Genomic DNA, 12,544 nt, shown 5'->3' on the forward strand with positions numbered 1-12,544 from the left:
CTGAGTAGCAGCATCCCCATTAAACAACCTGTAGGTTTTTTTAAAGACAAAGTTTTGCAGTTTAACCGTTTTTATTTCAAGATTAGTTTGGAGACTCCATTACAGGACTTATGGTAGATTCTTGGGTGGGTACTACTGAATCTTTCTCTTTTGTAGCTATCTACATTTAAAAAGTGATCTTTTCTATAAACATATTCTTCTTGATTTGAAGTCAACTTTTTTTCTCTCCCTCCCCAGGTCGTGGTGGAAACGTTTGGCTCAGTCCAGCGGGCTGTGCACTATCCACTTTACATATCGCCATTCCTCTATATTCCAGCCTGGGCCAGAGAATTCCTTTTGTTCAACACCTGGTGTCCTTGGCAGTGGTAGAATCAGTTAGATCAATACCAGGATATGAGGTATGTCATTCTAATTTATCTCAAAATTCCTGTTTCGATTTTCATTAAATTCAAATTTTAACTATGTTTTCTGTGTGTAGAATGTCTGAATGCATAATATAGTTCTTCAGCACTAATATAGTGGTAAACTTAACCTTCATCCATGCTTGTTTATTTATATGTTTTAAGAAATCTAGTGTACATATGATGAATACTGTCTTTTACTGATCTGATCAAGTATACTATGATCATTTCACTCATCATCTTACGAAACTTAAGACTCAGTCTTCAGCAGTAAAGAAAACGTCAATTTTGTTTGTCTAACAATTGAGTTAATTTGTTTTGATTTTGAAGTAGTTGGGGAAGAGGGAGGAGGGAAAAGTGAATAAAACTGACAAATCCTTTTCTGCTTTTTTTGTTGGTGCTGTTTCAGTGGTCACTTTATCCCTTTTAAAGGATTTTTCCAACCCTTGTTTAAGTTTGAAAACTGATTTCTAAAGCAAGAACTTAGGAGTATTGCTCTCAAGAGGGAATCAAGTGTCCTGTCATCAGTATTAAAATGAAGAACCAGTCTTCTTCCTCACCCCATATATCTCCCTTTTAATGTTACCATTTCCTAATATTTGCTAACTATAAAACTTTGGTATTTTACAGAAGTAGTTAACTAAAGCATATGTTTCCTATATTACAGAAAATCAATGACTTATACACATTTACACATGAACTTTATTATAGTGGCACCCAGTAGCTTTGCTGTAGTTTAGGGTCTGTCAGCCATTCTATTAAAACCTTCTAACTTCAGTGCTTCATAACTTGACTATGAAAACAAAATGCTTCAGGCTAAAATTTGCAATATAAAATATTTGGCTAGAGTGAATAATTTAACCATTTAAAATAGAAGGGACAAGAGTTAGTTTTATAAAATATGGGTCTGACTGGGGAAGGAGTTAATTTATGAATGGAGGTGGTTTTGCTTCTGTACGCCTACCCTGGTATACTGTGGCATTTTTTATTTTACTCTATTTGGGAGGCAAAAGGTGACTGAGGTACTAAATATTAATATAGAAATGGTATGCATCAATAATCCATGTACTGTGTATAGCACATGTATAATACATAGCTGGCTCTAACCAAGACAAAGCTACTGAATCTCTTTGATAGTCCATCCACCCTAGACAATGGGTGAAACCAGCGTTAAGGGTCTGGACTGAAGTACGTTAAATCAAGGAAATTCAAAGTTTTATCAGAAACTCAATTCTTAAATTTCCCCTTTAGACTTGGGTAACACAGGGCTTTTCTTTATGTCAGATGAACATCTATGCCATACACACTGCAGTAGCTATAGAAAATGTGCAGATCTATAGATGAGGTTTCATTCTCCTCCAAATTTCCATACCTCCCTGTGTGTGTGTCAGAATCTTACTAATACTTTAACACACTCTAACATTGTTCGCCACGCTCAAAGTCCATTTCAGTCAGGATTTCCATTCAGAAATCCTAAATACCTGTGTCTCAGCTTATGAGCCAGTTGTCATTTTTAGGATTGCCATGAATGTTAACTGTGCTAAACAGGCAGCAATGGAGGCCTTTGTTCTGGGGCCTTGCAGAGAAAATCTGACCGCTGAGTTGGAAGTTTTACTGTTAGATGTTAGTGCTGCAAATGCAAGTGGGTCTTGTATCAAGAGAATGAGTTGCTTTCCCATTCTGAGGACAGCAGGCATCTCTCTCTAGTAAATGAAGATAAGAATGTGCTCCATTTCCAGCGTATTTTGTGAAACCCGTTGTTTCTTTGGTATGTAGATAGTTGTGCAGTACCTTGTTACTCCATTTTGTGGCAAGGTCTCTCTTGTGGGTTTACGTCATGAGAACATCCAGTTGACTTGGTTGTTCTTCATGCTTGCTGTCACTTCCGTTGCAGAGCTAGTGTTTGGTGTCTTACAGGTGTATGTTCTCCTTAAGTAAGATCTACTGAATAGCTCTTTGGAAGATCTCTTAACACTGATAATACTGTTCAACTGTGTCATACTTCACATGTCTCAAGAGTCTTCTATAAATCTTTTCCCGGTGCGAAGAGTTGTTTTCCATAATGAATATGAATTGGTGATACTCTCTCTTAGAATGTTTTGATAGCAAAATCAGGTAGTATTTCCTGTCAATGTACGTGTAATGGACTCCTCTCTGGCCTTTAAATCTGTCAGGAAAGTAGACATGGACCCAGGTGCAGTTTTCACACATCCTGTAAAGGGATTTCATAATCTACAATAGGAGGGAATGCGACTCTTGTAGTCCTGGAGCACCTCCCATAATTTGCCTCTGGGGACACAGTCATATGCAGTTTTTCAAACTACAGGAAGCACATTTGCTTTCTTTTTGTGTTTAAGTAGCCGGTGCAAAGTTCAGTTCAGTTCTGTGGTTTCAACAAAAACTTCTCTATTGCGCTGGAATGGTGTCACACAGCAGAGTTTGTGTTTCCAGCTCCATGGTGTTGCCTGAGCGTAGCTGCCGAAAGCATGAATATATTTAGGACATTACTGAAGTATTTACATAGTTGTGAACTGGAATTTCTCCTGTCTGCTAAATTTCCTTTCTGAAATTCAAGATGTCGTTGTCGTCTTGTCTGGTTTCTGCAAGGATCCTCAAATACAAGTGTTGATGTTATTGTAGGGTTACCCTGATTGTTTATCAGCAGTGAGCCACAGTGGCTGCCACAGTTTGCAGCTTTCTCGGATAGATCTTTTATATCTTTAACAAGTACTTGTGAATGAAGGAAATTAATTCTATAAAACCTCACAATTGGAGACTGAAAATCTCTAGTATCTTTAGTCCCCCTTTTGGTCATTCTTTGTTATCTGCCATAATTTTTTTTCATTTGTTTTTTAAATAAATAGATACTTGTCTCTAACAGCTGCCAGCCTCCTTAGTAAACCATGTACCCATGTTAATGTGACTTCTTCAGTAATATTTGTGAAGCATGTACGCAGGTTCTTACTATGAAGAGTAGTTGACAGTATCATACTTAGTGTGGCAAAGAGGCAGAGAAACTATAGAATATGGTGTGGTGAATGAAACATGTATCAAAGAACAAAAGTGTTTCTAAATGTATGTTCTTGTTTCTTTAGGATATTGACCTGCGAGTAAAATGGCCAAATGATATTTACTACAGCGATGTTATGAAACTTGGTGGAGTTCTGGTAAACTCTACACTTATTGAAACAACATTTCATATGCTTATTGGTAAATGTCTATTTTTCAAGCTTTCCTATACTGTTTTTTTCTGAAGAAACTTGTTATTAATGTCTTTATGAGTTCAGATGATAAGGACAAGAACAAATAGTGACAGCAGGCATAAGGAAATAAAGCACAATATTAAATCAAAAGGAAACACAGAAAGTAAATGTTTTCATTCTTCTTAATATTTCCATATGCTTGACAAGGAAAATGTAAATGCAAGCATCTGGGCAGTTGTAGTAGAGTTCAAAGAAAGAGCATTACAGGAGAGAGGGAAAATCTCCTCATTGTTCTATTGCAAAACTAGTAGAATATATTGAAAAATGTATCCATTTTTTTCAGTTTGCTTTTTTTGTTTGCAACATGACAAACAGTTTATTTAACATGTTCTTTAGAACATGTCTTTTAAATCAGGAGAAAAAGAGCTGCGAACACAGAGTAATGTTTTAATTTCTCCTTTCATCCTTTAGAAATGTATTCATAACGTTTTTCTTTTGATAAGTTTCTAGAAACTGGAGTATTACTAGTGGAGCAGCAATGTAATTATTTGGTTAATTAATCACTTTAATAGAATCATAGAACTATAGAATGGTTTGGGTTGGAAGAGACCTTAAAGATCATCTGGTTCCAACCCCCCTGCCACAGGCAGGGACACCTGCCACCAGACCCGGTTGCTCAAAGCCCCATCCAGCCTGGCCTTGGACACCTCCAGGGATGGGGCACCCGCAGCTTCTCTGGGCAACCTGTTCCAGGCTCTCACCACCTTTACTCCTCTCAAAAAGTAAAATTTGCAAAGTGGCTGGGAAGGTTGGGTCAGAGGGCAAAGAGTGGCAATCTCTTTCTTCATTGTGGAGACAGTCTACCTGGAAAGCTGACTCCAAAAAGGTAGCACAGCCAATCTCAGAAAGACTGTACATGTGTTCTCCAGCAAGTCCCAGTGCATTAAGACATTTGGGTGCACAGGTAAGTATGGAGATGTTTTTATCATCTCAAGTCTGATAATCATCCTGCTATTTGTTAAGGTAATTTTTTCCCATAGCCAGCAGCAGCCCAGAACTGTCAGTCATGCTTAGAAGCATGGCAGCAGAGCTCTAGGTTCTGGTTCCAAAAGTAATTATCTCTGCTATGTCTAAAAAATTAAATGAAAGTTAATTACTAAGTCTAAAAGGTTAAAGAAGAAGATTATAATATTTGGTTTGTATTTGAATGTAGCACAGTAGATAAGTGAAGTATCTTGCAAAGAGAGTGTGGGTATGATACCATTTCTGTCAAGGTGCTGTAAATTTTAAGGTGTGAACAAGCACAACACTTGAAGTAGTCATCACCTCCTTCTGTGAAACATGCCCAGCTGTTAAATTTTCTGTTCAGTTGTTATATCCTCATTTTGTAAATAATCTACATGTACAGAATGGAAGTTGCACTGAGACACTTAAAAAGCCTCTCTGTGCCCCGTCAACCATTTACTGCTTCCATGTGTTTTTTCCAGAGGCTGTTCCGGTTAACACAAGAAAAGCAAAAATGGCTCTGAAAGTAGTTCATCTTATCAAATATCTCTTTGCACATTATATATTTGTTTTGTACCTTATGTTTCTTACCCTAAACACCAAAACATTCAAATTCAAATGGAAACTTTCTGTATGCATTCTCTCTGACGTCCATAGGAGTCATCTCGGTCTGAGGTATATACAAAGATGTACATTTTCATTAACATTCACCTGGAAGCTTCTAAGATTGAAACTTACTAGCCACATACTAGTCCAAGGATCTTTTCCATCATTTCAGTGATGTATGTCACTGAGAGTAGTAGGGGTAACTCATGACATCTAACTTCTTGTAATAGTAGTAGCAATGAGATCAGACTTCCACAACAGGAAAGGTAAGCCAGATGCATCATCCCCTTTCTACAGTCATGCAGATTCCTTACCTCACTGTTTACATGGTACTCATGAAGAGTGTCCCATAAATGAGGGTAATGATCAAAATCAAAGATCGTCTGCATGGCTTCACTGATCTGAGAAGTACCTGAGAAGAGTAAGGTGAAAGACAAACCTGCCTTTTCACCTGTACCGTGTGCTCAAGGCCTCACAAATGACACAGTTCATGTTCATACTTTTAAACATGTTTTTTTTTTAAATATTTTTTAAAAGAACTTAATTCTTGCAAGACTTTTGGAAGAAGAGTTCTGCAGAAGAATATACTTCATTAATGTGAGGACCAGACTCAGAACAGACATAGGCAGCCAAACACAAGTGGAATGCAAGGGACAGCCAACACGCTTGACCTGCAAAAGCTCTGTCTGCCTCTGTGTGCAGCTAAGGCATGCCCGGACAGTGTGCCGATGCTGAGATGCTGAAGGCAGGGCTGGTTCTAGAACTGGAAGATGTATTAGCCACACCAGCACACTGCAAGATCAGTGCTAAATGTTTATTTTTCACTCTTCTCACATGGGCAATGCAGAGATGTCCTAGGAGTCCTGAGCACCTAATATTTTTCAAATTAACTGGCTACATTTTTGCCACCGCATTTATCCCTGGGTCCTTCTCGATATGTCTTTCATGTCCGTTTCAATTTTTGGATTGCGAAGTCGTGATCTCCATACATACAAGCCTGAGTGTCCTGAGCCTGCAGAGGGTCTCCAAGGCCCTGCTGTGCACCCTGACAATACCAATCACTGCTTAATGGCCACAGTCACTTTCTCTTCACTTATACTGTATTTGGGTGTAAACAGCTGAGTTGGGATTTGCTGGCATGGCACATTATATTTCCCAGTTCTTTTTCCTTTCTCTCTTTCCAATGATACAGTTCACCTCATTTCTGTAGGATTGATGTATTGATCGCTGTGGCTTTCTTTGCATGCATTCTCTGACTAGTTAAAAGTAAAAAACTCCTCTTCGCTGAGGAGATCCTTCTCGTAGTTAATACAAATTACTTCCATATATGAATAATCTCATTAATAGCAAATTTACAAAACAATGCATCTGGACCTTCTTGCAGATGGAGGTGTATCATGTCTAAACCTGATTGGCAGGCAGGGGTTTTATCCCAAATATCTGAGGAAAGAAAAGTCCAAATTATTAGGAGAAAAAAATAGACAGGTAATACAATATATTTCTTTACATCCCTCGAAGCCTGTTTCAGCAGGCTGCAAAAAAGGCCCCAAGAGCCATATTTAAATAAGAAAGGCGTTCTGCCAACATTATTCTAGCTGGAGAAATCTCAGTGAGAGACTTGAGGCTTCTAAAGGATATGCTATATACTAAGATAGATTAAACAAACTGGAGTCTTACATGGCAAAGTTAAATCTTCAAGCCAAACAAGGCTTATCAACTGAGTGAAGAGGCTTAATTTTCAGAAAATGCAATCAGCTAATTCTAGTAAACAGAGAGGTCTCTTGATTAAATTTTAGACTGAAAGATAAAACTTCATCTTAGAGTATGATTAATGATTTACTCTCAATTAGCTAATGACTTGTCAGCTTCCAGGGAGTAAAAGAATTTCTCACATTGATGTTATTGTAACTGACATGCAAGTTACCACTTCCCGTCTTCCTAAACCTCATTGATAAGATGGTGTGTTGTTGAAAGACTGCACTGGATTTGTTTCTACAATTCTGAGGAGGCATTTTAAGGGCAAGGAACAAGTAGAATCTGGACTGAGACACAACTGGGAAGATCTGAAATTGTAAGACTGAAGAAAAGCAGCTACTGGAAACGTACTTAGAGATAATTGTATCAAGCAGTTGAATAAAGTACTGACTTTCTGGCAGTAACAAAGTGTGTGTATTTAACAGATCCTGTCCTCTTCTTCTGGTTTGTCTTCTTCAGGCTTTGGCTTTAATGTGAATAACAGCAACCCCACCATATGCATCAATGATCTCATCACAAAATTTAATAAGGAAGAGGGGACAAAGCTGAAGCCTTTAACTGCAGACTGTCTTATTGCAAGGACTGTAACTATGCTGGAGAGGCTTATAGATATTTTTCAGGAGAAAGGGCCTAACGGAGTTCTTCCCCGTTACTACAAGTACTGGATACATAGGTAAGTATAATGTTCTTCTCAAACTTTCTTTTAAAAAAGTTGGAAAGAACTCTTGAATGCTCTGTCTTTTTTTACTAGATTGCCTTTAATACTAGCGACTTAATTAAAACATACTCCCAAGTAGGATGTAATTTTTTAAGGGAGGATAAAAATAGCATATAGTAAAATCAATGGACTAGCGTGAGTTAAAGAATGCTTCTATGTATTTTACATGTGTCATCTCAAAACAAAGGGAATTGGGAATGATTTGTTTAGCTAGCGATGAAGCTGTTGTACTCACATCTTTCATAAAAAAAATAGACGGTTTGGATTAACTCCAGCTCTGTTAATTCCACAGAAAGGAATTAAAGAAGGTAGAAAATGCTGCTAAAAATCATACTCTATAAAGAGCAAGTGAAGTGGGAAATAAAAATATTCTGCTAGACATTAGTCCTCTAAGCTATTTTTAATTGTTTGTGCAGTGTCCACCAATTAATTCCTAACCATCTGGTTCTCTTTATTTGCAGTGGCAAGCAAGTCCGTCTCTACAGTGAGGAGGGCCCGACTGCATGGATAGTTGGGATAGATGATTATGGATTCCTTCAAGTTCATGAAGAAGGCAAGGGTGTAGACTCTGTGCGCCCAGACGGCAACTCTTTTGACATGCTGAGGAACCTCATAGTCCCAAAGTATTCATAGTCCTCAGAGTTCATTAACAGTCCCCTCAGCGCAAAGAGGGGCTCTTTAGTATTTGGCACCAAGCAGCTAAACTTGTTTAAAGGTGGAGAGGGTAGTTGATAGCTTGATTTTTTTCCTTCTGATTTTCTGACATCTTTGTTCTTAGACACAGATAACTTCAACAGTTGAGAAGAAGTAGTTAACTCATTGCTGAAGGCCTTTATTCTTTCATATGAACTTTAAAACACATCTGTGTTGACATATTTTTGTAAGCATCAGTTCTTTAAAAGCAGCCTAATTGCAAAGGAATACTTTACAGTTAACAGGGCTTTCTCTTTATTTACACACTGTGAGAAACTGAAGTGGCTAAATATTTCCTTTTTGTGTCTCTGTGTTTTTATTGTACTTTAGCACAATAAAACGCATCTATGTTGACTTTTTTGTAAGCATCAGTTGTTTAAAAGTGGCCTGATTGCAAAGGAATACTTTGCAAGGAACAGAACTTTCTCTTTATTTACACACTTTATTTGAGAAACCAAAGTGGCTAAATATTTCCTTTTTGTGTCTCTGTGTTTTTATTGGACTTCAGCACAATGCAGTACAATATTTACATTTTTACTGTGTCTTTTTATGGTTTATGCATTGTCTGCAGTGGAAACAGCTGGAGGAGTTCATCATGCATTTCTGAACTACTGGGATTAGCACTGTGTTTAAATTCAGGTCTAAGCATAGAGCTTTGCTGATGTGGTTCTTCTCCATGGGGGCCTGTGCAACAATTTACCATCCTGTGCTTTGGGCTCAGGTGTGTAACTCTGTCATGGCTGCCTTGAGTTTTTGGAGAATTTTCCATCGGCACTTAAGAACTGTGGTTAGTTATCCAAATTAGTTGTACTCTGCTCTTCTTAGTCAATTGGATCTGAATAAATTGTCTCGTATCTCCTTTGAATCGTAGTCTTCCAAGAGGCTTTAGCCGCCATAAGAATAGCCCGCTGGAGTAGCGTATCACCTAGTTGCAATCTTCTTATCCAGGTAACTGTAGAATCCATGTCAGGAGAGGGAAGTCCTAAGTAGTTTAGAATTTAATAGTAACTCTATTGTAATCGCAAGGAAATTAACCAAAAAGTAAGAGAAAATGCCCAGCTCTTAAAATCCCTACCATAAACAACTGCTATAGTGAAAAAGAGAAAACATACCGTTAAACTGGGTCCAAATTCTCTTCCATTGTTTCTGTTGTCACCCCCTTTCCCAAAGCAGGACATCTGGTTTTGCTGCTAACCATTAAAGCAAGAGGTGTAACACCTGCTGACCTGAAAGCAGCTTGCCTTGGGGGCTGGCTGCACAGTTCCAGGTTAGGTGTGACAGCTTCGTCATGAGTGGAAAACGTGGTGAAGCAGGCATGTGGGAGCTTCCGTGCAATGGCAGCTTGTCAGGCTTTTCTCCTGAGCAAGACGAATTTGCACCAGGAGGCTTGGCCACCACAGCACTTCAAACAGCTCCCTGCAAATGAAAAGTTTGTCATAGGTGTGATGTGGCCAGCTTCATTTCCTCCAGTGGGCAGCACAGCTTACTGTATTACCGTCTCCCTACTGAAGGTGGATCAGCCAAATTGTTTCCACAAAGGACTTCTGTCTACTAGCCAGAAATGGGTTTTTTAGGTTAAAGTTCACCTCATAAACGATCTGAACATGTTAGTAGATTGTTTCAGTTACAAAGCCAAGAAGTCTTAAAACAAAGAAACTAGTCTGTAATGGTAATTTAGAGTAATCCTCGCATATTAGGCTTTAGGTGGTTTGGCAGCAAGTGCTAGAAATTAAGTTGTCCCTATTACATTTAGGATTTTATGTTCCGTATCACAGTAGATGGTCTGTCTGGTTGTCTGTACCCTGGTGTTTTGTTTTCCCCCACGATCTGCATCATGTGAGATTGCCCACCAATATTTCATAGAACTATACAGTGGAGTGGAGACAGCTGTTAATTGGCATAGTTAAAATGATACACATGACACCAGCTTTTGCTTTTTCCCACCAGATGCTTTCAAAACTGCTTCGAGCTGTTAACTTTTGGCAACTAACTTTCTTTCAGAATCAAATACTGATGTATATTATAATCAAATGAAACTTGAATCTGAGTTAGTAAAGTTTAAATAAAAGGAAGAAACTGTCTATGTATACAGATATAAAAAATGTGTGTGTGCGCATACGCACACTCACGTCTTCCTTGTGCATCTTCCACTTTTTTTCTACCTTTTCCTTCAAGCAGCTTATGAGCAATGCATGGTGCTGCAGGTCAGCTGCAGAAAGCATAGCTCTGGTACAGTTTTTGCCAGCCACAGAGTTTTACAAAAATTTAGATCTCAATCCAGTATTTGTAGCCAAAACACTGTCTCTGTTTTGCTACTGTGTGCCTGTAGGAAGCAACTTTGATTTCGCTCATATTCCAGACTGATGAGTGCCTGTAGAGATTGCTTTTTAACCACCAGGTTATGCATCAGGTTTTGACTTAAACTGCTTCCTTAAAACACACTCTCCCTTCACTAGGGACAAGTAGTGTAAAAGAATGAAGAGGGGGAAATGACATGTTCCTGCGTGAAGGGCAGAATGGACTGCAAACCCTCACTCAGCTACACTACCATGGTGTCTGAGCAGCAGGCAGATGGATTTTTTAATAGTGAAATGCTGCGATATTTTCTGGTTGCTGTTGTTCCTTTTGGATTTTTTCATAACCTTCGTAATGGAAAGCTTGTTCAGTTCTCACTTTGAGTTGTAAGATTATTCCGAAACTTTTTGCATTGGGAAGAAACCTTAGCATTGAAATTCCTTTTTTGCAAATGAGAACTAACCATGTGTGGATGTGTCAGAGCATAGGTAGGTGCTGTGGGAAGGCACCGCTTTGCCTCTACCTTTTAGTGGCCTATTCTGTGTGTATAAACCTACCTGTTGTCTTGGGGAAACAGCTTTGAGTTGGATAAAGTGTTTGTTACAAACCTGACCTTTCCTTCAGAAGAACCAAAGAACTTCATAAAGAAAATTCCCGTTGCATGGTGAGCAGCTCCTTCAGGTCCTCCTGACCAGCAGCTCTTCCTGTCAAGAAAGCCAGTGGACCTGCCTGTGCCACGGTCACCTTAAGGTGGATGAGGAGCACAGCCAGGAGTCTTACTCTTTTTATGGCAAACTTGGCACACCCAGAAAGCCATTTTTGTATGAAAGTCATTGTTATTATTGCTGTTTCTGTAGGACAGATGAATGTGGTGTAGAATGTCTCTGGACATAGGTATGGAGAGAATCAGATGACTCCAGACCCAGAAGTAATGCACTGAAAATGTTTCATTTCATTCAACTGTCCAGATTAGTAAAACACCTCTTCCATTGTGAGGCTGATGTCGTATCAAACTATTTTCTTGATAAAGTGCTTTCAAAAAACTTCTATTGCAATGTCCATATTTCTGTGACTTCGTTTTTTTCCTCCTGGACTCTGTTATAACATTTCTCATTACACATTGTGAAAATATTTGCAGAGATTGTTTATTGATGGGAGAACTTCTGCAGCGCAGGCTGGGCGTGTTGGCACGTGTCTGGGTTCAGAAAGAGTAAGCGGGTTGTGTCCAGTCAGCACCGACGCTGTTTCCAAAGATTTGAAAAAGTAGTGATGCAGTTAACGTTTAGGAGTTCAAACAGTACATCTCACTTCTAGTAAAAGGTTTTATAAGACTTCAGAGCATTTTTAAAAATACATCCAACAAATCAAGGGCTATTACCTAGAAATAACAAAGCGTGTAATTCTTTTTGGGGCAGCTTCATTGTACAACTATTTTTTTTTTATTTCTTTGCTTTTTCTGATTCAGCTACAAAACATCAGCAGTCTAAAAAATTACTCTCTGCAACTGCTTTGGAATATACCGTAGCTTTACACAAAAAAATACAAAAAAAAACCCCACACTGAAGTGCTTTTAATATCTGCTATGAAAAAGATTTGTGCTACAAAGGGCTGATTCCTGGCGGTAACTGGTTTGATAAAAGCATTTGCATGCGTAAGTTACTGCAGTGATGCACCACACTGATCAGACACCAAAGAAATTAAATCTGAACTGAGGAAAGCACAGAGGTCAAAAAATGATGGCGTGCTGCAGGCTGCAGCATGGAACAGATGATTGAGAAAAAAGCACTGCAGGGAAGAATTGTAAACTGATGTCATGTTTGAGTATCTTGCATTAGCATGTTTCATTAACAATTCTGTGTTATTTTCAG

General features: G+C 38.6%; 1 protein-coding gene across 3 annotated transcripts in view; it reads left to right on the plus strand.

The window, feature by feature from the left end:
- HLCS (holocarboxylase synthetase) overlaps positions 1-8,735 on the plus strand; it is a 123,795-nt gene extending 115,060 nt beyond the window's left edge. For all 3 annotated transcript variants that reach the window (XM_055801102.1, XM_055801103.1, XM_055801105.1), the window contains 4 exons: positions 238-398; positions 3,497-3,611; positions 7,430-7,643; positions 8,150-8,735. In XM_055801102.1, coding sequence (XP_055657077.1) covers positions 238-398; positions 3,497-3,611; positions 7,430-7,643; positions 8,150-8,321 — 662 coding nt within the window. In that variant the 3' untranslated portion in view covers positions 8,322-8,735. The remainder of the gene's footprint in view (positions 1-237; positions 399-3,496; positions 3,612-7,429; positions 7,644-8,149) is intronic.
- Positions 8,736-12,544: the final 3,809 nt, after the last annotated feature.

The sequence above is a fragment of the Falco peregrinus genome, chromosome 4 (assembly GCF_023634155.1).
Source record: "Falco peregrinus isolate bFalPer1 chromosome 4, bFalPer1.pri, whole genome shotgun sequence".
NCBI classification, from domain to species: Eukaryota; Metazoa; Chordata; class Aves; order Falconiformes; family Falconidae; genus Falco; species Falco peregrinus.